General features: G+C 43.5%; 1 protein-coding gene across 7 annotated transcripts in view; it reads left to right on the forward strand.

Moving 5' to 3' along the window:
• The window catches only part of itgb1a (integrin, beta 1a), a 27,807-nt gene continuing 3,205 nt past the window's right edge, over positions 1 to 24,602 (forward strand). For 2 of the 7 annotated variants that reach the window (XM_040127182.1, XM_040127181.1), the window contains exons 1-14: positions 9,193 to 9,366; positions 15,933 to 15,999; positions 16,337 to 16,422; positions 17,332 to 17,551; positions 17,650 to 17,820; positions 18,902 to 19,140; positions 19,426 to 19,581; positions 19,736 to 19,831; positions 20,383 to 20,472; positions 20,735 to 20,875; positions 21,794 to 21,996; positions 22,105 to 22,343; positions 22,509 to 22,731; positions 24,209 to 24,444. In XM_040127182.1, coding sequence (XP_039983116.1) covers positions 9,208 to 9,366; positions 15,933 to 15,999; positions 16,337 to 16,422; positions 17,332 to 17,551; positions 17,650 to 17,820; positions 18,902 to 19,140; positions 19,426 to 19,581; positions 19,736 to 19,831; positions 20,383 to 20,472; positions 20,735 to 20,875; positions 21,794 to 21,996; positions 22,105 to 22,343; positions 22,509 to 22,731; positions 24,209 to 24,444 — 2,326 coding nt within the window. In that variant the 5' untranslated portion in view covers positions 9,193 to 9,207. Of the gene's footprint in view, positions 96 to 300; positions 675 to 3,696; positions 3,724 to 3,849; positions 3,922 to 5,645; positions 5,774 to 9,192; positions 9,367 to 15,932; positions 16,000 to 16,336; positions 16,423 to 17,331; positions 17,552 to 17,649; positions 17,821 to 18,901; positions 19,141 to 19,425; positions 19,582 to 19,735; positions 19,832 to 20,382; positions 20,473 to 20,734; positions 20,876 to 21,793; positions 21,997 to 22,104; positions 22,344 to 22,508; positions 22,732 to 24,208; positions 24,445 to 24,602 lie in introns of those variants that run through there. The other 5 variants (XM_040127186.1, XM_040127185.1, XM_040127183.1 and 2 more) reach the window with 5 other exon arrangements.

The raw sequence follows: 24,602 nt of genomic DNA on the forward strand, positions 1-24,602 counted from the left end.
GGGCCTAAAGGTGAAGCCGGGATTTGGCCACCGAGCCGGGCCGTGTAAGAGTAGCGAGGGGGTGCGGCAGGTACACCAGTTGGCTGTGGAATCCGGTAGGTTTCCATTCAAGGAAGGGCTTTGTTTTAAACTATTTAAATCCATGCTCGCTGCATGTTTGACTCGAACGAGTTCAAGAGATTTCCGTTTTTTTTGAATTGAGTCTTCCCTCGCCGGACTCGCGCAGGGGGTTGGGTTTTATTTTGAAGGTTGTCACCGGGGAAGCTCTGTCGTGCGCTTGGCGCTTGACGCCTCGTACAATTTGGGCAGGAGGAGCCGAGCTCTGCGGGTCTGTGCCTCCCCATCTCTCCCCGGTTCGCATCGCGGAAAAGCGACCAGCCGCCTCCGGGATACCGTCTCGTTCTCAAGCCGTCGAGCGGCTCCCGCCTGTGGTTTGAGCAGTGAAGCGTGCTCGTTCTCGCCGCGGAGGGAGGCTGAGGGGAATGAGCGGCGGGGGGGACCTACCGTGACTTCTTTGCGGAGGAGAAAGGCGGCCCCCGGGTGCCAGCAGGGCAGAGGCAGATAGTCTCTCGGTGCGTCTGTGTGCTGCTTCGTAGCGGGTCGTCGCAGGGAGCTGGACAGGGAGAGCCGGCTTCCCCTGAATGTTGCCTCGGGAATAGCATCACAGCGCCAAGGTAAACGAGCACGTCAGGCTTTTGTCCCAACCTAAGATTCGCGTTGTTGTTGCGGTCACATTTTTATTTGATTTCATTTTTGCAGAGATTTTTCTAGTGTGTTCGCATCCCTTCCTATCAAATCTACGGTGATCTTAAAGGTGCCGAGAGGGATTTTCCGTCTCTTGCGGTGTCGCCTTGAGGCTCCCGTGCGGATCGGTGGCCGTCCACCGGGCTCGGAGTTTAGTTCATGGTGACCTCAGGGTAGTTCCTGCCTGCAGTGCTATATCCTGTCACTGCCACCATTAGAGCCCCCGAGTCCAAGGTGTTAGTTTCAAACCGGTCGCTCGAAGTGATTTTCGGTGGGTAGGAAGCAGTTGTGGCTTATTTCTTCCTTCAAAAGTGGCGGTAGTGAGGGTGGTGGCGGTGGTGGTGGGGGGGCTGCACTGTCATTGCTGGACTAATCTGCATTGTGAAAATGTTGTGATCCACAGTGCGCTATCCATCCATCCATCATGCCACACGCAGCAGGCTGATTCATTTCGATTACTCAGGGGTCAGGTCACAGGAGATGCTGGCAGACCAGAGGGAAAGAGATGTTAGTAAATGGTTTGAAGTGCTGGAAGCACGGGTCAGAGGGTTCCCAAAGAGACTGAATGCAGGGAATCCGTAGCAAGAGAGGCATGGATGCAGTATGTTGAGCAGGACTTCTGTTTGAGAAATCGGATGCACAACGGAAACACTGTCAGTAGCTTTGGGGCAGAACGTAAAGAGCCCGCAGCTTGTTGTTGCCCATGCAGTGCATGACTGACAGGCCGTGCGGGATTCATTGATTGGATCAAGCAGCAAAGCCCCCGCCAATTTTATCTGAAGGAGAGCCGGAGGATGAAGAACTAATAAATACAGCTGACCGAGCTGACTCCCCACAGTAGCCGGAGAGCCTAGGCATCAGTTTAATCAGGGAAATGGAGGCAGGAAGGGCGGAGGGAGGGGGGGACGCTAATTGAGGAGGAGGGTAAATGTAGGACAGAGGGGGGTGGGTTGAAAGACAGTAGCGGAGCCAGTAGCCACCAGCTGAATGGATGTGACCCCAGGACCCCGGGGAACAACTGCTGCTACGGGGCCGGGCTCCCGCCTGATTTATGAGGCAACTTACTGCACACGCAAGGCCACACCCAGGCCCTTCTTCTGGACATGTGACATTTTATGGTGTGTGTGTTTGTTTCTTTGTCAGTGACTGACACACACCTTATGTGTGGACTATTCCCCTCGAGGCGGACGTGATGAATGTGCACTCTGTGACTGTGTGTGTGTGTGTGTCCTATGGGATGGAAATGATGTATGTCTATGATTACCCTCTGCGGCACACACTTTGTGCTGGAGGGTGTGATCTCAGGCTCGGAGGTGTAAAGTGGTACAAGTAGTCGCCCGTTACGGCTATTTATCTTCACCACACACACACACACACACATTCGCTCACTCGCACACATGCACTTATTCTGCAAAGTTTGAGGGCGGGTCTATAACTGATGATCCCAGCGGAGCAGTTACCTGCGATTCGATAGGCAGTGAAGCTTGTGCCAGACAAACAAGCACAAACCTCAGCAGTCTTTCCCACATTCTGAAGGTTCCCCGAACCATATGCCATGTAAGAGTCTAGTGAGACTATAGCAGCAAATATTTTTAACCATTTTCTGCGCAACACAATAACTTCCTTTACTGCTTTTGTTCCGTCCCATTCTTCTGAATATCACACTTGGCTATTTTTGCAGCTAGATTGCGGGGTGGGCCATGTTCTTGGTTTTGGTTTGCGTCATGTAGAGCTGCTTATACACTCTCTCCACATTTAGCTCAAATACACTTCTGGGCTCCTCGGGGACTCCTGCATCTAAAAACAGCTTCTGAACCACTGGGGAGCAGTGGCGGGTTCAAAGCTGACCTCTGATTGCCAGGGTCCGCCGAGGAAATTAAGCCCTAGGTGTTGTGTTGGTAGTAAATAGCGGCAGACTTTCGGGGGCTTGCGGGTTCCGTCGGTGTGTTCGTTATTGTGACAGTGTGAAGGTCCAACCGCGAGGGGGCTGTGAGTCAGAAAAGAAATGTGTACGTGCCTTTCCTTCACCGCCCGACTCAGTTCAAGGGTGTAAGAGTTTGTGTTTAGAAATCCGCCCCTGTTCACTAACAGGAACACTGGCTTTTTCTCTCACCCACACTTGCAACAACAGAGCGGTAGTCAACGAAAGGGTCATTATGCTCGATGGGAAAAATCAGGGCTCGGTATCAAACGTCAAAAACTCTGTTGGCACTGAGTATGGAATACTGTTTTCTCAATGTTTTTTATTTTTGCCCTTATTAGATAGGAGCCAGTAGGGAGGTGATTTAGCTGATTTTTAAGTATTATTATAAGTAGTACTTAAGTCTATCTTCTAATATATAAATTGGACTATATTCTATTTAAACCTACAGTATATGTAGAAGCCGTCTTAAGCAATGAAGGTTTATAACAAAGTTTATAAAATTGGTCCTGTAAATATTTTGACAACAGGAATTTCCGTCATACCTTTGCTCACTTTCCGAGCATCGACCCCTTCCCATGTGCCTGCCCTCAGTGGCCCACATGCACCAACACATAGAACCACTACATTGCTGACACTGTTCTCCGTCACAGCGAATGTGGTCTGTCAGACGCTGACCTCTCAGGGGGTGTTAAGTGAGCCAGTCCAGAGACAGAAACACCCTGTAAGTACTGTAACCTCCTACACGGGGGGCTTCTTCAAAGCCACTCATTAACGTTGGGAAATTTCTGTACTTGCAGATGTGCTTGTCTGAAATCGCTTGATAATAGTTGTTTTGAAAAAAAACATCTAATTTAGGAAATTCTAGGGGATAATACAGGAGAGTTGAATATGTAAAACCTTTCAGACTACATAGATACCCCAACATAACTAGGTGTTCGATGGAGGGTTGATATCAGTTTGGTCTCTCTGTGTTCAGTGGCCGGACTGGTCTGGGACGTGGTTGAGGTGCAGGGCAGACAGTAGGCTCTAGCAAAAGAGGACGAATGCAGCTCCGGGTAATTCAGAAAATTGTTTGTTTATCTACATGTTTGAGTGTTCCTGGCCGGCTGATGTGGCAAGTTTGAAGCCACAGGCACGCATTCATTCAGGAGTCACCTTTGTTTTAGAGTTGGAGGGCGCTTGACTGTGCTTCTGAGGGTCAGGACTTCTGGAGAGCTGTGCGCAGTCACCGAGGTTGAGCTCACCGCTTGATGGTCAGTAAATCCCTCCAAACTGTGGAGCTGCCTGCTTGTTAAACTGCAGTGTCGTGTTTTCTATTTCTAAGTACCGAGCAATCTAACATTTTCCTTTTGCGGTTGAGTTATTTGTTAAGCAGTGTAATTACTTTTTCATTGACTAATGTGCAATGGATAATTGATTACAGTTTTCAAGTAATTTGCTCAACACCGCAAGGGAAGTAGTTCGTTCCTTCCATTAATGATTAGACTTCACACCAACTGCTGCTTGAGGAACTTTACAGAAAGAAGTGTAAGTACCATAAATTGAGGCAGACTAATGAGGTAAATCACTAGCTTGATTCCTCATTCATTCATTTATATTCAACATCAGCAGTGCAGTTCAGGGACATCAAGCTTGGCAGCTGTACGGCACGGAAGGTTCTCTAAAGTACAAGCCTTACGCTCAGGGTCTATTGTTCGGATTAAGCAGTACAGCAGAGCTTGAAAACAGTTTTAGAACACGATGTTCAGTCAGTGCCCCCTAAGAAAAGCCTTGCAATTAAACATGACAGATATTCCTGTAGTGTTCCCGAGAGAAAACCCATGCAGCCGTAGAGCGCTCACTGTTTAGCTCTGCAGAGTTTTCACTCTCCCCTGATAGCGGCAGCGGAGGCCCTCCAGTTCAAGCGACAAATCTGGAGCCTAATGAATGACATCTGTGCGTCGTTAATGTGCCACTTTTTGAGCATTATTACTTCAGCGGAGACAGAGGCGTCCACAGCTGGCCTGCTGCAGAGTTCAAATCCGATTCAGACCAAACTTTGACGTATCCGTCTGTGTAGCGAAAATAGAACTGAACTAGTAGTTTCTACATTGTCTTTGTGACTTTTAGCTTCTGTTGGACAGCTTATACACTGTAGTATGCTCTCTGTGCTGCTGTTCTTGTGTACAATTGTGTGGCTTCTGTGGTTTGTCCTTACTTTCCCCTCACTGCCTCTGTGAGGTTGACATATTTAGTTTTGAGTGAAATATCTCAACAAAGATTGGATGGATTACCATGAACTTTGGTAGAGTCATTCATTTTTTCCTCAGGATGAATTGTAATAACTTGGTGATACCTTAGCTTTTCAGCTAGTGCCACCATCAGGTCAAATACTTTGGTTTATGACCTTAGCAGTACTTTGTGTGTAGTGCTAATTAGTAAGTGTTAGCATGCTAAAGGTAAAGACAGTCAAGATTAAACCGGCTAAGCATAAGTCTGTTAGCATTGTCATTATGAGCAGAGGATTAATATCTGTGACAGGCGTTTGTTCATGTCCAGTGAGGTCCTTTGGCTGTGTTGCTAGGTTTGTCTGAAGCAGTTTCCAGACTTGTTTTGCTTTTCCCAGAGCTTAGATTACAGTGATGGCCTGGTTTAGGTTTAGAAAATCAGACACGCTTGATTCACAGAGACAATACGCTGCCGTTTCGGCAGCTCGCAACATTTTCAACTCTCTGTAACAGGGCAGTCTGGTCTCCACCCTCTGTCTCTCTTTTCTCTCTGTATTTCCTTCCTTTTTCAACTGAATGCCCAATATGTCATCTTTATGGTTTCAAGAAGGAGATGTGGCTGGATTCCAGGCAACATGATACCGGCTTCCTGTGTGATCCAGTTGAGCTTCCTGTGTTTCAGCAAAGGAAGGGCCGACTCAGCAAAGACAGGGAGTTTGGGGAGGCTTACTGTACAGCAGATCCCAGCTCCACAGGCTGAGCCCTGGGCTCACACTGTCACAGCCAGGCAGCCCCGCAAGATCCTCAAAACTAGCATATGTTTTAGCCTGGTGGTTGGTGGTGAGAATCGGATGCTCTGCCCTCCTCTAGATCTGCTTTTAGAAGAACACCATAAACGGTAAAACAGATGGCTCACTAAAAATGCCTGATATTACAGATGCTTGAGCAAAGCTTGTTTCTGGCAGGTTACTGCCTTTTACTTCAAAAATGCAGCAGTCTAACAGCTTTGGAGCTTTTTAATCATGGAACATGTTTCCCTTTCAGGAAGGACACATTGCGTGGAAATTTAGTTATTTATATTATTCAAACCAGGTTGGTTGCATGAGATGTGTATTCTGTCCAACTAGGTCAGTTGTATGTCTCTATGTGGTTCAGGCAGTTTTGTGATTTTGTGTCTCTTGTGATTAGTCCACCTTTTGGAGTGATTGCAGAGGCCAGCTGGGGAAGACAAGTCAGAAATAACTTTTTAGCACTGCACAGCTATTTTGAACAGAGAGATGGAGCCATGAATAATGATATGGACTTGGCAGTCCCAGAGAGTTTTGTGGTTTTGCCTTAATTGTTTCTGCTGGCCTGCTGTGCAAGGACAGGATGTGATGAGATGTGAACACTATTCAATATGAATTTATTTTAGGTGCAGAAAAGAAACCAGAAGTGCTTAAATGTTACTGATTTTCTGACTGGAAAAGTTAGAAAGTCCTTCCAAGGCAATATCCCCCGAAGAAGTGTATCTTTAGCCTCTGTCACACAAGGGGAATGTTGGCAGGCTTCCTGCCAACATATGTGGCTAAGTGTTTTGTGTGAAAAGCAGAAGAGCAGAATTTTCAAGACCAGCAGCAAGCCCTCTGCTGAGCCATTGCTAAAACTGGAATTTAGGCCGTAGCTACTACCCCTACTGTTCAGTTAAACGTTTACAGAGTGCATAGGTGGGTCTCACTCTAGAGTAACTCTGCTGAACCGTTTCTGAAACTGCTGTAAAATACCTGATTATCAAAGACCTGTGACTATCATTTTACATACTTTATGACCTGAATGGAAAAACATGTGGACCACTTGTACCACGAGGTATCTCGGTTGCCACTTTGATCAACTACAGTTCAATAACCCTTCTAAAACAATGGTATGTCATAATTTTTTAAGCATCAAAGCAAGAATGTCTAACTTTGGAAAGAAAAAATAAAACATAAAACAATCTCCTTCTTAAAAATAAAAAGTTTAATGTAAGCAATAAACCACACCCTTGCAGAACTTGGTACACTCAGGGGTTTAATGGCTGCAGCCTTAAGGCCCAGTCACACTAGCATTTAAAATGGGGAAATTTGACAGGAAAAATAATTCATTTCTCCAGAATCGCCACAATCACTATGGATTTACTCCTCAAAGGAGGACTAGTTTGCAGACACTTGTAAGACAGAAGTCGATGGTACAAATACATCTCTTGAGAACGTACTGTTCCATTAGTGACTGAGCTAACTAGCTTGCTAATGGGCAATTTACGAACTTAGGTAGCACTGGGAGCTATTTTGACTGATTTTAGCAGTTAGCACATTAGGTATAGTAGTTCACTAAGTAGTCCTGCAGGTAGACACCATGCCACCAAGCTTCTAGAACCAAGAGTGATTCGCAAAAACACGCAAATTAATTTTGCTGTGCCACTTTCTGGTGTGATGTGCCTTCTACTTGTACAGTACGACTGTAGCAGATTTTTCTTTCTTTGCTATGTGTTTCTGCAAGTGAGGGGATGTAACCCCTATGGGGTAGGTTTGGTTGGTGGACTTCCGCTTTTAGTAACCACTTCTTTATTTAGAGGTCTGCCAACCAAACCTTGACTGCAGAGACGCATGGCAAACGCAAAAAAGTCTTATGGGAGCTTATGTTAGCAAACTTTAGATAGATATTGCTGTGTAACAGACATTATTGTAAATTGGCTTGCTGCCTTTATGACTCCCCTACCCTCACACTATGTTTTAACATGTCACTGATAAACATGTCAATGGACTGATGAAAGTTCACTTTGCCATTATGCTGGCAGCAAAGTTAAATATTCTTGCTCAGTGCAATACCTCATTCAATATTTGACTTCGAGGGCTGGTTTATGGGGAGGGGCCCAACGGTATGCAACCATCTGACATGCAGTCCAGAGGGAATGTAAATCCTAGGTAAGGCTACCTTGAGGATATTACTTGAGTCTTACCAGTGGTAGAAATTTTGTAGAATATGCTTCATGTTTTTTAACGTTATAGTGCCCTAAATCATTGAACCATTTCTCAGAATGTGAAAAAAAAAGCTGAGGTCAATAATATACATATATATTATTTTGAAACTAAAAATAAAGACCGGCAGGCTGAATCAGACGCAATGGAAACTCATTGGCACTGTTTTTGCAAGCTCACAAGGTTCCAGTCCATCTCTCAGAGTTCAACACAGTTATTTTCACTTTTTTGTTTTCTATCTGACGAAGCTTCCTCTATTGAGAAACAGTTTGAAAACTGGATTGCTCATGTAATCTGGAAACTGTGATGACATTTGGGCCGTCATCCTCGAGTATTTTTTTCATTTTTTTTTTCTTCTGTGGAAAGATCACACTGGAAACCACATTGGATTCTCTGCCCATATCACTGTCCTAGAAGCAAAGTAAAGAGAAAGTTTGAAGACATCAACACCTTTTCTCATTTACTAATTTAATTATTTATCACATAGTGACTGTTTTGGAAAGGACGGGACAGTCAGTGGGAACACTTTAAAGATCACACCCTCTGTCATAGTCTCAGAGGGCAGCCTGATTCATTGCTTTGTCTCCCATGAGAGGGTCCTCCGGATGGCGGTGGGAGGTGGGGGTGGGGTTGGACAGAGACACAGACGGACACTGTTTGGTATTCCCCCACTATTCTGTCGGACAGTCTGTACGTCTCAGAGCCCAGTCATGTTCTCTGCTCTGCGCTGTTTGAAGAGAATGTGAAGTCAAGGGGCCGCTGGTTTGGCTCGGCTCACTGTGGAGAGAGTGAACTGTGGTATGAGGGGGGGAGGGAGACCGAGAGAGGGAGCGAGAAAGGAAACTTGTGAAAGAAAGGGGGAGGATGGATGTATAGGATGAGCCTCTGAAAACAAGGGACTATGTATAAAAATGTCCGTAATTCCTACGCAGTTAATGCGATAATTCTGTTATTAAATTAAAGCTGAAAGTCGACACTTCAATCACATCTTGACGGCTTCATTTCAAATCCATTGTGGTGGTGTAGAGAGGCAAAATTATGAAAATTGTGTCAGTGTCCAATTACTTATGCACCAAACTGTAGCTGCCTACCCTAAATTATTTATGTTATAATAGTAACATAAATATGTCATTCATTAAAAAGACCCTAACTACCAGACACATACTTCACAAATGTTGGAGGGATAATTAGGAGGGACTAAAGGGCTAACTCAGCAGAAGCAAAGAAATTCTGTAAAAAACCCTTCCTTCGGACTTGAGGCAGCTCCTTTCCCTCCGAGTTCTGCGCCACCCTTTCCTGTTTTTCTTTCTTTTCAGTTTCTTTTTTTTCAACGCCGGAGATGAACAGCCATTCTGAGGGAGGGAAGCACAGGCCCTCTTCCACAAAGAGCTCTGTGACTCTGATCCACCAGCAGTTCTCTACCGCTGCCCCGTATGCTTTAGTTGTCAAGCTGTTTCTCCGACTCTGCTGGTCATTATTCATGGCAATGCTTGCTCAAGTAAGTACCTCCAAGCACTTGCAAATGCCGCTCAGCTTAAAAGGAAAGTAAATCCACTCATTCACGGGTAGGGTTTGTGCGGCTCAATTAAGCTAGACCGGAGGCTTTCACACGGGGGTCCAGGAACCTCCAGAGGGTCCCTGAGTGGACACTTCAGGAGCCAAAGCACAGTAAGAAGTTTTTTTAAAGTTTAATACAACATAGAGCGGAGTGATATATTGAACGAATGCAATGAAGTTGACCTCAACCTATTACAATGCGCACATTGTGCGTGAATATTTACATTATGCACTGATAGTCTGCCGACTCCAGGTGGTTAGCTGCCTCTGGCCACCTCGTTATGAATTTAATGGTCGCATCTACAAGAGGAACAGACTGAAAAGAGACTGCACACTGATCTGAGTTCTTGGTTTGTGTTTGCTCTTGTGTTGTTGTCCTTTTTTGGATTCATCAGTTCATCCACGCGTCGTCTAAATTAGTGACATAAAAAACTAAAGCCTGCAAATTCTCGTCTGAATCCTGGCATTTTTCCTTGGCTTAAACAGTTATGAAATGTCCAATTTTTTTGATTTGATTGACTGTTTCAGCTCTAGTTAAATACTGAATTAATAGTAACAAAGCGGACAAAGGAGGTTGTAAGGGTGTTTACAAATAGGGCATCCCAGCATCATGGGTGTCATGACTCACATTTCTCCAAAGTGCAGTAACAGTAATGCAGGTTACTATCCTGGTCAGGGGGCATTCGGTCCCAAAGGGAAGGCCTGAAAAGCGTGGCCTGTTTTAGTCACGCACCAAAGCGTCTGCCAGGCATCAACATCTCCTGCCAACTGATAGAGCTTTGAAAGCCAGTGAAACACCGGGCCGCAATTAGTCACAGCTCAGGTGTGTGTGTCAAGTGGACAGGCACTGAGGAGAAAAATGTGCGTGCACGCATGCTGGTGTCTGACTGAGAGACACATGAAGAGCGTGAGAGCTCACTAAACTACCTCACTGTAGGAGAATAACCAGCACATCTCTGTCTTGCTGTTGACAGTAAACTGGCTGGAATTTGTCTTTATCAAAATATTCAAGCTGTTTATGAAAGTGCACTTACTGGAGCGTGCAGTTTTCAAACCTCATACACCAAACTGACTATTATTTACAGTGAAGTCACTCAGTAATACAAGATAATGTTTTCCTGGCATTATCTTGCTCGTTCAAAAGGGTATTTGGGTATGGTTTCCGAGAATCGTGCTTCCTAGAAGCTGTCCCACAGGGGAGAACAGTTTAAGGCTGTTGTCAGGGAGTGTTGCACATTCTGGTCAGCCCATCCGAGCACCTACGGAAAAATTCAGATATGGTCAGTGTCACCGCAGAAGTCAGTGTAGGTAATGTGGAGCCAGGAAATAGTATATTTACCATAGTTTTAATGTTTTGGTTTTTTTTGTATTATTTTCATTTAACAAGGTTTAAAACCTTTGTTCACTGTTTTGTTTCACTTTTTACCAGTATATTAAACTGTGGTGGATTATTGCACAGTCTACATATTTGTGTTATTGTGATGATTCAGATCTCATATTATGTCTCGGTCATGAAGAATACATTCACAGACTTACTTTTGAAAAATCTCTTTGGCCGCAGCTTCTGGTCGGGCTTCAACACAGTCCTGCTGAGAAGTCATTTAAGCCTCAACCCCAACCCGAAACCCAAGCTGAATACCCTTTTTAAGAAGCAGGAGGTTCACGGGATAGTCATCCACATTTACCCTAAAAATCAGGTCGCAAACCATGTTTTATGTACCTGGGTACATTTTACATCTGCATTGTACATCTTCACGGATGCTTTCTGCATAAATATACCCAGGAAACCTCATCTGCAAAATAAGGTTGATAACACCTGACAGAAAGCTGGATCTAGGACATACACCGATCAGGTTTAGACACACAGACCATCAAGACATAAACACATTACAGCACATATAGACGTGGCTGACTACTACTACTTTTTTCTTCCCAAAATTTATCAAGGTAGAGTTGCAGCTATCAATCAATTAGTCGATCATCACAAAAATATTTGGCAACCATTTTGATAATTGATTAATCATTTAAGTTTCTTATTAAGTAAAATTACCAAACAGTCTATGGTTACAGCTACTGTACGTGTGAGGATTAGCTGCTTTTCTCTGTTTGGTATAATTTTAAACTGAATATATTTGCATTTTTGGAATGTTGGTCGGACAATACATCCAGGTTGGAGACATCGCCTTGGACTCTGGGGAAGTGCGATATGAATTTTTTCACTCTTTTCTATAATTATAACATGATAGATGGATAGATAGAGTACTTTATTAGTCCCGAAGGGACACTGCAGAGTTGCGGCATCCATTTCACATAAATCGCAAAAACAGTGAGATAGGTAAATAACATAGAATGCAATTAAGGCTAAATTCTATACAATAACTAAATAGACTAAATAAGGTATAAAATATAAAAAATAAATATAAATAATAGAAAAAAGAGACTAAAGACAAACCCATAGCTATACTGTGTGCTGAATATAGAAATGTGTACTATAATACACCGTACATTAGTGCAAGTCAGTTGCATATACTGTATATAGAGCAAAAAAGTCTAGGTGGGCAGTCCGCCCTGTTACAAGGAAAAACTATTGTGTCAGAGGAGAATCACTGTACAGTGATGGCAGCTGGCAGGAATGACTTCCGGTACCGATCCTTGTCACAGCGGAGTTGAAGAAGTCTCCTACTGAAAGCGCTCCACTGTTTGACCAGCAGGTCTCGGAGGGGATACGAGATGTTCCCCATGATGTCGCCCAGCTCGGATGCTGCCGATCTGCAACATCTTGCTGCACACATTTAAGGTCCTAAGCTTCCTCAAGAAGTAGAGTCTGCTCCGTCCCTTCCTGTAGACCTTCCTGTAGACAGCCTCTGTGTTGCATTTCCAGTCCAGGCTGTTGTCAAGGTGGATTCCAAGGTATTTGTATCCCTCCACCTCCTCTAAAAGAATGGAAGTGGTATTTAACATAGTCGTGGTACTCCTGAAGTCTACAGCCGTCTCCTTGGTGTTGGCCACATTCAGGAGCAAGTGGTTGTTCCCACACCACGCCAGAAAAAAGTGGTCCACCACGTCACTGTACTCTGATTCGTTTCCATTGCTGACAAAACCCCAAAACTGCAGAGTCATCTGAAAACTCAGTATTGTACTGAAAGTCAGAGGTGTATGGGGTAAGGCGGAAAGGTGAGATATGTTCATTTATATACTTTAGTTATGTACTGATAACTAAACAATTGATGTATAAATAAAAAATGATAATCAATAGATTAGTTGATGATTAAAATAATCATTAGTGACAGGTCTAGATCAAGGCTTTTTTTTAGGCTAAACGATCGTCGATTGGTCTTAGTTTCAAACACTGGAGAAGCTGGTAAGTTTATGAAAAATGAAGCTTTTGGTGTGATTGTGCGAACACTGACGAATGGGAATCCTGCACATTTGCACGAGGCTAGACCAGTTGAAAGTGTTGGTTTAGATTATGTGTTGAAAATGAATGATGGTGAATCAGAGCAAGTGATATGTAGAATTCTTGAGCGTGACAGGTTAAACTTGACCTTGGAAATAATAGTTTGACAAAGAAAAATTAACTCAAGGTCCACTTTCTAGCTTTTTCCAGGTTCCCACCCCATCTCATTGGCTTCATCAGCTCTATTTTTTCATCTTTATTCTGCGTTTTTACTTATAAAATTCTATAGAAGAAAAAATACATATGTTTTAGTTCCACGTTAACTAAAACCACATTGTATTTAAAACTTCTGAACTCTGAGCTTTGGAGGTCCTCTTGAATGCAGTTTAACATCCTGGTCCAAGCCCTTTCTTGGCCTGCTCTCTGTCTTCTGCTCTATATTGTGCTGTAGTTTTTTAGTGAGCATTCCTCTCTGCAGCTGCTTAACTTCCCAGTATAAAGACAACACGGTTGTCTTTCTAGCTTGACACCTCGCTGGACTTTTATAGAGGTAGTTTGCATTTGAATGATTCCGTGTAACTGCAAAGTGGAGGACTGCAAAAGAAAATATCTGAGCATGTGGTTTGTTATAAGAGGAATGTGAACCTAAATTCCTTCACTTCAAGCTCTGTGTTTACTTAAATCACTTGCGTACGTCTACTCTTACAACACAATAAAAACTCTTACAGTGTTTATACAGTTTCACACGCAGATAATAGACTCAGTGCATCTTTCATTTTAGGTCCTCATATATAAGTTTTGTGACAGCCTTATTGAAAGTGGTAGCTTCAGTAGAGCATTAGTGATGTGGCAGCGCCAGGTTAGATTAGGTATTAATCTCACATGGAAACAAAAACAAATATACAGACACTATCACACGCAGCACCCATGTAAAGCAGCAGAGATTCAAGCCATCTGATCTAATCTGGGGGGCTGCAGACAGGATGTCTACCCCTCTTGTGTCTATATAAACGGACACTGCCACACACACACACACACACTCACACAGGCACTCAGGAATGCATCACTCAACACCATGCACACTGAACGTCAGAGCTTCCTTTACCACAGTGTAAGGGAATGCGGAATTTTAATGTAGCCTCTATGAATAGCCACAGCCACTGGTCTAAGAAAGTAAAAACAGAAAAAAAAGGTTTTGTCACTTTATCACTGTCTGTCTGGTTCTAATTTGAACCTCATGCTTTAATATCCAGTGCGGTAGACATTAGCTAATGCGGAGATTCTTTCAGAGATGACTCCCATGAGTTTGTGAATTATGGCCAGGCGGGAGATTGGTTTCACATTCCACATGTTAATTAGATTCGGCACATGCTGATCCCTTGCTGGCCAGTTCACCTTTACGCAACACCAGATCATTAATTTGGTGTCTCTGTGTAGGAGCCCTCCCAGCTGTCTCTTATTAGAGCTGTCAATAAGAGGTGGTAAGTCCCAAAAGCACATCAGTGTTAACTAAATCTTTTAAGACAGCAACAGTAATGTAGAATTTACACCGATCAGCCACAACAGTAAAACCAGTTACCAATGTCGCGGCTGATCAGTGTGTAATGACATCAATGAAAATCCCTGGTGCTTAATTTGTAGTACAGAGTATAAATATAACCTTAGCTCTGTTGTCATAATTATTTATTGCCGATAACACTGTAACCTCAAAGGGAGTCTTCCCAAGCATTTTTCAGCCATGCTTGCAGTTTGGCTGTAAGGATGGCTGTGTCGGTCAGTGTTGGTTGGCCTTTCGTCAACTGAAATATCTCTGCAACTAGTTGGTAGAATGAAATGGATTGAAATTTTCCCCTTTGGTGACATTCATGATCTCCCGAGGGTGTAACCTACCAACTTTTGTGATCGCCTAACTTTTTCCTGAAACAATTTTGGGGGTTTGGGGGTTTATTTGGCAGTACCAGCAGGTCAAACCTTTTATTTCCTGCAAAACATCTTGACATTTACTGAATCAATTGGCACAGAATTTGTGACAGACGTCTATTGTTCCCAGAGGTTGATCCCCTGACTTTTTCTGTAGCACCAACATAAAGTTGAAACTTGTGGTTTTGAATGAAACACCAAATACCGTGGTTGTTCCGCCACTTTGGTCCAGACCGAAATTATTTCCATAACAATGGGATGGATATCCGTGAAATTTTATACAAATATTCAAGTTCCCCTCTGGATGAATTGTATTAAGTTTGGTTATCCCCTGACTTTTCCTCTAGGGCCATCAGCAGGTCAAAATTTCACTTTGCCCATTTGTTTGGTTTGTGACCAAATACCTGCAAAATGATGACTGCTTCAGTTGTATTTTTTTGTTTAGCGCTAGTTAGCACATGTTAAACTAAGATGGTTGATCATAGCAAACATTATAGCTGCTAAACATAAGCATGTTAGCATAATCAGTGTAAGCCTGTTAGCAAGCGTTTGCTCAAAGCACTGCTCTGTCTATGCACGGTCTCACAGAGCAGCTGGAACGGCTATACATGGTTCACAAATCAGCCGTTTACTTCAGAAAAAGGCCCTTCAGTCCCCATATCATTACTAAGTCATGAGCTTTGCATTAGGAGTAAGGCAAGATGCATCAATGTTCTGACCAAAGGGCCTTCGCACAGACAAGGGATCATTATACATGACAAGAGAGGGGTGGACTCTAGGGAGTCAGTGCCATTTACAGTAAAAGGGGTTGTGGGGAAAAAGCCTGCAGTCCAAGCTAGGGGCAAGTTGATGTGTGTGTGTGTGTGCGCGTACATGTTTGTGTCTGAATTGAATTAGCTGACTGAGAATAGCCAAGCCCCTGCCTCTGGATAATTTATTACTTCCAATTATAACCAGGCCATTTACAGATATAATATTTCATCTCTCTGAGAATCTCTCTCTCGCTCCTCCGGATCTGTTTGTCCAAGAAATTATGGATTAAAGCGTACAAGCCACCAAGCGCGCCAGCAATCATTGTTTACAAAGAGAAAGACACATACTCACAAATGGCATATTGCTTTTCCGAACAGCAGTAGCTCTTTTTGCGTTGAGACGACGTTAAAAGGATCACTACTTGTGTGTGTTTTCAGATGGACCTGAAGCTGCTCTTGATATCCACATTGTTGGGAGTCTTTTGTTACGGCAACGCTCAGAAAGGTAAGATTTCGGAGTCAGATCTCATTTGCTTAAACAATACTGCCTGACATCATTATTCAGTCCCATGATGTCATTTCGCTGATGTCAGCTTGCAGAGTAAACGTACATCTCACAATGATGACTGACCAGAGCTCCACCTCAGCATCGTGGAGCCTGGAAGTTAACGGACAAGACGGAATATTCCCTCTGTCTCCAGTTACCATCGAGCCGCACAGTGTTCCACATGAAGAGATGTGTAAACACGTGGGGCTTAACAGGCTGCTTACTTTGCAGGGACTGTGCTGTACCACTGCTCACTCTGACTCTGCCTCCTCCTCTCTCTTTGTTTTCCATCCAGAGGGGAACGAGTGCATCAATGCCAATGCCAAATTCTGCGGGGAGTGCATCCAGGCTGGAGCCAAATGTGGCTGGTGTAAAGACCCAGTATGTGAATCGAATCTGTCAGCTATACTCACTGCTGAGAAATGTAGTTTGATGATTCCATTAGGCGTGGAGCGATAATGCTTAATGTAGCTACAGAATCATTGATTGATTTACTTTTTTAGAGGGAATGATTTAAGCCATCACAATTTTCCAAAGCCCAAGGTGACATCTTCAAACTACTCGCTTTGTCTAACCAGCAGTCCAAAACTGAAAGGTATTTCAAAACCGATAATATAAAGCTGAGAAAAACAGAAAATGTTTCACACATCAGCTAATTTTGAGTATTTTTGCTTTAAAGATGATTTACGATGATTAATTGGTTAACAAAAAAAAATCATTGTCAATTCATTTTCTGAGAATGTAGAAATCAATAGATTGGCCAATCGTTTCAGAACTAGCTTACTAAGGAAACATAAAATGACAAATCATTGATTTTTGCAAGCAGCTTTAGTCCAGTTCTAGGCATGTCAGGTCCATCCTATCCTGTCTGAACTTAAAGGCAATTTTGTGTTTTGATTTCATAAAATTGTGGGACTTGAGGGGGAAACGGGCAGCAGAAGCCAAAATAGCCTTACTTTTTGTCCCTAGAATAGTTAAATGCACCCAAAACACCAGATCCTGCGTTAGCCCTAATGCAGCTCAATAGTGTCTTTTGTTGGACCCTGTCTGCCCGGTGCCTCCAGTTTGTGACTCAGACTTTATGTTGTAAATTTGTAGTCACAAAGCCTAAGATAACCCTAATGGCATCATCAAGGTTACTTTTTTAGAGTTGAGAAAGCTCCTACAGAGCCACAAAAGACATAATATAACAGCTTTCACAGATTATTGCTCCTTATGACAAATCAACAAATTTTCACCTATAAAATTGATGGATTTACCCTCTAATTCTCCCTGTTCTTCTGTTTTTAGAACTTCCTGAAACAGGGTGAAACCGTGTCGACCCGCTGTGACGAGCTGCAGTCTCTGATGAAAAGGGGCTGCGATGAGGCAATGATTGAGAACCCACACGGGGAACAGATGATCCTGAAGAACAAAGACGTAACAAATCGCAGAAAGGGAGCAGAGAAACTGAAGCCAGAGGACATCACTCAGATCCAGCCGCAGAAACTCACGGTCACCCTCCGATCCGGTGAGAATTTTTCTGAAGCCATTCTTAGTTTCATTCGGTTTTGATTAGATATTTACCACTACGACACTGAGTTTTTTAATTATGGTAACTTCATGCAGGTGAGCCCCAGTCTTTTGACTTGAAGTTCAAACGAGCGGAAGATTATCCCATCGATTTGTACTACTTGATGGACCTGTCCTACTCCATGAAGGACGATCTGGAGAACGTCAAGAACCTGGGAACCAGTCTGATGCTGGAGATGTCAAAGATCACCTCTGACTTCAGGATAGGTGAGGCTTTTCATTACGCATGTGATCAACGTTGAAGGGTTGTTTTTTCGAGTTTTCATTGTTGCATTTCTCATTTGGTTAATACAGCTTCATTATACAAGCAAAAAAAAAAAAAGAAAAACCTTCAATAATAGTCACAGTTTTTTGGAACTACCACTACTACAAAGTTACACCTTTAAAAAAAGAAGTAAAAATATACTTTTAAAACCAATTTTGGGGTAATTTCCAGTTACCTGTTCTTTCTGAAGTAGATCAGAGGTTTTCAAACTGTGAGGTGTGCCTCCACAGGTGGGTTGCAAAAGGATGAGACATGAGGCAAAGGTGCTGCGCGACTTGAAAGGGACAGGTGCATGACATTGTGTTGAAAAGTTTGTCACTGTAGTTTGTCGCGCTCACCATCACGATCAGTAGTTTGCGGCAGTAGCGTGTTGCATCAAAACTTGCACTCCTTCCGAGTCATAACCCAGTTAAATCTGATCACACAGACACAGTACACGTGTTTTTAGAATCAGTGTGACTTACACTTTAAGGGTGTGCCATTATCTCAGATGTTCATTGTGAATGGAGATTCGTAAATCAGATTGAGTAGGAAAGACACACTCCTTGTAACTCCAGAGCCTGCCTGAGAATCATCAGGATTTTAAGTGTTTTTTTTCACCGTCAAAATAAGCCAGTGGTAAGCCAGTGTGTACATCCATGGACACATTGAGAATAGGAGCCGCTAATAGAAAGTTCAGCATACTTTTGATGGTGCCTATTTGCCAAAATGTAAACAAATACAGGCTCCAAAGACAGGGCTCAGGTTGTAGCTCCTGAAGTTGACCGACTGACTTGTGTTTTCAGGTGCCCTGTGGTGCGTATTTAGTGCCACCCAGGTTTGGATGACCTTGGCCTAATCTGCACGAACAAACCAAAGAAGTAAACACTTGAGAGTTCACTGACCTCCTCTGAATTCATCCAGTGTCAAATTACCCTTACACTAGAGCACCCAGTCCCAAACCAAGCATCTTGTTAAGCCTTTAGCCGCTACTTTACTTTAACTCGTTTAAAATAAAACTCTGAATACATCTGTCCTTCAAAGGTTTTGGTTCCTTTGTGGAGAAGACAGTCATGCCGTACATCAGTACCACCCCGGCCAAGCTGCTGAACCCATGCACAGGCGATCAGAACTGCACCAGCCCCTTCAGCTACAAGAACGTGCTGAAGCTGACCAGCGACGGCAAGAAGTTCAACACCTTGGTAGGCCAGCAGCACATCTCTGGAAACCTGGACTCTCCTGAGGGGGGCTTTGATGCCATCATGCAAGTGGCTGTGTGCGGGGTAAGCAAAAACAACAACAACAATGCAGTGATCCTGTTTGAAATAACTATGCTCATTTTCTCCCACAACTGTGGCACTTGATTGGAGGTATGCAGCACCAATAAATCTGTTTATAGGGGGATGTGTGAAAAGGTATTTTATGAGTCCTTGGTGTTTACAAGGAGATTTTTGGATGCAGTGGTAATCAAAAGTTAGTGTGTCACACTCTGAGCGCTAGTGCCGATTATAAAGCGTGAGCCAACAAACTTTTACTACTTATTTTATAACTTCTTTCTCGTTTATCAGGAGCAGATTGGTTGGAGGAATGTGACTCGTCTGCTGGTCTTCTCCACTGATGCTGGCTTCCACTTTGCTGGAGATGGCAAACTGGGCGGCATTGTGCTGCCTAATGATGGAAAATGTCACTTGGAGAACAATGTTTACACGATGAGCCACTATTATGTACGTAGTTCGGCGTTGTTGTGACTGACTTTTGAAGGTTTCTTTCTGGGTAAAGACGCTCAGATTTCCCCATCAGTCATACACTGATACAACGCTTGTGTTGACGGTGTGTTACGCTGTAAATGTGACTTTTCTCCTCCATCCTCTTTTTAAGGACTATCCCTCCATCGCTCACCTTGTTCAGAAGCTGAGCGACAACAACATTCAGACCATCTTTGCAGTCACAGAGGAGTTCCAGCCTGTTTACCAAGTTAGTTCCCTTTCAGTCTCATTCTGAAATTGTTCCTTATCCAAAAATCCTTCATTTTAACATCCCATTCTTTTTGAACATACTGTTCCTCATTCCTTCTTTGTGCATGTATGTTTTTGGAAGATGCCCAGTGTGTAAAAATATTCTTCTTGGCTGATACATCAGCCGAGTTAATGGTCGAATCTCCTTGAAGCCCTGATTATTTCCTTCTGCCATACTGTTGCTTTTCAGCCCAGTTCAACCCAGTTCCATCTGTTCTCTCACTATGTCTGCACACAGTGGCCTCAACGTGCTTGAGAGATATAGCAATCTCAGTTCAAAGTCAGTTGACATTGGTGTTGATTCCATCTGCATCGGGAATGAAATGGTTAATCCAGTGTATTTTTGGGCTGTAAAGTGATGCATTCCTATGTTGCAGCTGGTCCAACACAATCTAAAAGTTGATAGAAGAGTATTCTTGATCCTGTGTTGTTGCTAATAGAGATTCCAGAGATGGAAAGATTAGCAGAGCTTTGATAATGCTCTTTTCTAAACTTCTCTTCTCTCCTCAGGAACTGAAGAATCTGATACCAAAGTCTGCTGTGGGCACTCTGTCTGCCAACTCAAGCAATGTAATCAACCTTATTATAGACGCTTACAATGTAAGTACACTGTTGAGATTGTTGACTTATAGCGCTCCCTTAAAAACCATTGGTTAAGTTATCATTTACTCATATATACCACATTTAAGTATTCAGTATTTGGACTGAGTTGGAACAGTCAAAGGCTTTTTTCAAACACATATTTTTTATTTTCTACTCAGCTAAGCCTTTGTGTATCGTACGCTGTCAAAACAAAGCTACCAGATGACATTCCAGTGCTGGAAATGACAACATTGGTGTTGTTTTCTTTTGGTTTTGGCAGTCTCTCTCATCTGAGGTTATTCTGGAGAACAGCAAGCTTCCAGAGGGAGTGACCATAGCTTACACATCCTACTGTAAGAACGGAGTGGTTAGTGAGGGCGAAAACGGACGGAAGTGCTCCAATATCTCCATCGGAGATGAGGTGAGGATCGGAAAATGGCTGTATTTCGTTGTATGTATGTCATCAGACGAGTAGCCAATGATCAACGTGTCAGTTGTTAACATGTGCAGTGGTACAATAAAACAAACTCTTGCACAACCCAAATGCACCCAAGAGTTTTTGCTTCTACAGTCTTACTTAGTCTGGGATAACCAGAAGGTTATGATGGCTGATCCTGTGTAACAGACATGGCTTAGTTATTTTGCTGACTCAATGATTCTCCTCTGTTTGTTCTGCTGTTATGCTTTGTTTTAGCCTTTAGCATTTTCCTGTAATTGTTACTTTTGTTCACTGGGGCCACTATTCAGCAGAAGTTACACAGTCTTGCTTTAAAAACTTACATGCATTGTAGGTCCTTGCAATGAAAGGTTTCTCATAGTATCCAGTAATTTGATACAAATGTTAGAGATAAACTGAACTGTAAGTTAAATCATAAATATCTTTTTTTTTTTCCTGCTAAATTTCTTTATTTGCTTTTTGCACTGGTCATAAATTCAGTCCCATGTAAAACTGCAGCAGTCTTAAAAAGTCTGAAATTTGAGGCCAAGTGCCTGCTCACGGTGGAACTGTTGGGTTTGTCTCTAAAATATCGTAAGGTCTTGACCTCGCTCTGTAAAGCGCCTTGAGATAATGTATGTTATGATTGGGCGCTATATAAATCAAATTGAATTGAATTGAGTTTATCTCACAAAAACAGCTTCCCATGCTGAGTTGTAAGATCTCAGACATTTTAGTTTGTTTTCAACCCTGGACCTGCACTCACATCGAACAGTGACATAATGTGGAAATCCGACAATTGACCTTAAGAACTCCTTTGTTCTGAAATTTCCACCGGCATGCTAATAAACGCACTATTCTGCTCTCTGGGTCAATTTTTTTCCTTTATTGCTGTGCTTACAGGTCATGTTCAGCATCAGTGTGACATCTAACGGCTGTCCAAAACAAGGCAAGCCTGAGACCATTAAGATAAAGCCCCTGGGATTCACGGAGGAAGTGGAGATTACCCTCCGCTTCATCTGTGAATGTAAATGCAGCAAGGAGGGTATCAAGAACAGTGAACTCTGCCACTTCGGTAATGGGACTTATGAGTGTGGAGCCTGCAAGTAAGTCTGTGAACTTGTCCACAATCTTCATTGATATTCAGTCTTCAGATTGCTGTTTTAGTGTTAGGAAGACGCTCTTCAGGCTCACAACCTTTCCATTCGTCTCAGGTGTAACGAAGGACGTGTGGGCAGACAGTGTGAATGCAGCAGCAACGACGTGGCCACAGAAGACATGGACCGGACCTGCCGTAAAGACAACGGCACTGACATCTGCAGCAACAACGGAGACTGTGTGTGCGGCACATGTGAGTGCAAGAAGAGAGACAACCCTGATGAGAGGTACAGCGGCCAGTACTGCGAGTGTGACAACTTCAACTGTGACCGCTCCGGAAACAAACTGTGCGGAGGTGAGTGCGTCAGCACTACAGGGAAGACCTTCTCTCTCCGAGTTGGAGATCTCCGCACTTAGGCTGCACTCAGCGCAGTTGGCTACTAGGCTGTTTAATGCTACTAGGATCGTGTTTAGAGAAAAAAAGGCTCATTAAAGCTCTCCCGCTTTTCTTTTTTCCTAGGGCATGGACGCTGTGAGTGCCGAGTGTGCGTCTGTGACCCCATGTGGACCGGGAGCGCCTGTGATTGTTCTCTGGACAACAGCACGTGCATGGCTAGCAACAAGCAGATCTGTAACGGCAGGGGGAAATGTGAGTGCGGCACCTGTAAGTGCACCGACCCCAAATTCCAGGGTCCCACTTGCGAAACCTGCCCTACCTGTCCAGGAGTCTGTACCGAACACAAGTGAGTCTGACGTGACAACATGTCAATGAACAAGTACTTTTACTCTTGGTGTACTTTCAACTTTAAAGGTATTTTTAAGTCTACCTTTACCTTTAAATTCCATGTGTATGTTGAACAAGTCATGGGTTCTCTCAGTGCTGGTCAGGAAGTAATGCCTCTATTGAGCAAGTCAAATGGAGGGGGAAAGCCGAAGGTCCGATCTTCTTCTTGTGGCTGAAGATAATCTCTCAGTCTGAATCAGCCCAATCAAGGGGGTGTCTTCCAAAGTTAGTCTTTCGCGCACAGAATTTCCTCATTGTGTTTCCCCGGACAATGACTCCTTCCTGAGCCGCAGCAGAGGGATATTTCCCACTAGTCATATGTAGGCTTGTTTCTGGGACACGGCACCAGTAATAAACCTGCACACGACCGCCAGGTCACGGATACATGCACAGTTTGGCTAATTCGGACTGCCGGGGCCTCAGATGAGCTTTGGCTGTACTTTCAAATGTAGTTACACATGGAACAAGGACTCTGGAGTGTGTCCCTCATCTCTTACAGTGTAATCATTGTACGATGGTATCACTTCATGGCCGTTGTGGAGACCTCAGCTCTTTCAAAATACAGATGACATTTTGGTGTTGTGTCGAGATGGACTTGGAAAAAAAGTTCAAAACTCTCCTTTAATCCTCATGCACTAGTTATGATACACTATATACTTTCATAGTTTATATTGCTGGGAAGAACGTATACTAAGGCAGGCCAAGGGGAGAAAAGAATCGAAATTTTTAGACAGTTTGGCAAAAGTCATTAAAAAAAATCAATAGAATGAAGAATCCAATTTAAAAAATGTACAAAACTGAGACAAATCACGATTTTTCACAAGAGTATTTGAAAGGATGAGTTCACACCAAAGGACAAGAACATACAGTTTTGGTTTTATTAGTCCTGGTTTTACATCTGTCTCGGAGAGTTCTGCCTCCAAATCTGAAAACACAGACTTGCGCATACACATATTTTTAGATTCCAAGGATATCATTACCTATGAAATTGTAAAAAAAAGATGCTGCTCAGAACTCCAGACTTTGCCTTGGAATCATCACATTTTTGTGTTTTCTGCAGTATTAAAGTAATCGGGTGATAGTTGCCTGTATATCCATAGATACACTGCAAACAGGAACTGCTCATGGCTAATTAGGAATACTTCTAATGATACCGATTTACCACAGTTGTAAAGCAGTTGTAGCCCTCAGCTAAGCCACTTAATCCATGGCGACGTGAGCAACGACAGTGTCAAAATGTCATGGTTCAGTACATGTAGAACAGAATCCCAGTCGCCTCAATAGTTGTGGGATAGTGGCCATAATTTTAAAGACATATCTCAAAACCTGGGCAAATGAAACTAAAAATCCGCAGAATTAGACACAACTAGAGACGTACGTGGGAATGTGTGTTTTGCCGGCGCTCACTACTAACAACCCCGCTGTGTTTCCTCCAGAGAGTGTGTCCAGTGCCGGGCGTTTGGCACGGGTGAGAAGAAGGACACGTGCGAGCGAGACTGCAGCAACTTCAGCCTGATTAAAGTGAAGGACAGGGAGAAGCTGCCCCAGCCCAACGACGCCTCTTACCCTGTGATGCACTGCAAGGAGAGGGACGCCAACGACTGCTGGTTCTACTACACTTACGCTGTCAATAACAACACGGAGAGGGAGGTCCATGTGGTCGACACGCTCGGTGAGCAGAGAGCTGGGCCGGCGTGGACCGGGGTGTGGAGGGCTTCTGTTACAGAGAAAGCTAACTAGGGGGGGTTGTGGTGGTTTGGTTGCAAAAAAACTAGGTCATTAGTTTATTCCCGTACAGCCGTGTGATGTTACGCTTTTTTCCATATTATT

The sequence above is a fragment of the Xiphias gladius genome, chromosome 5, assembly GCF_016859285.1.
Source record: "Xiphias gladius isolate SHS-SW01 ecotype Sanya breed wild chromosome 5, ASM1685928v1, whole genome shotgun sequence".
Classification (NCBI taxonomy): Eukaryota; Metazoa; Chordata; class Actinopteri; order Istiophoriformes; family Xiphiidae; genus Xiphias; species Xiphias gladius.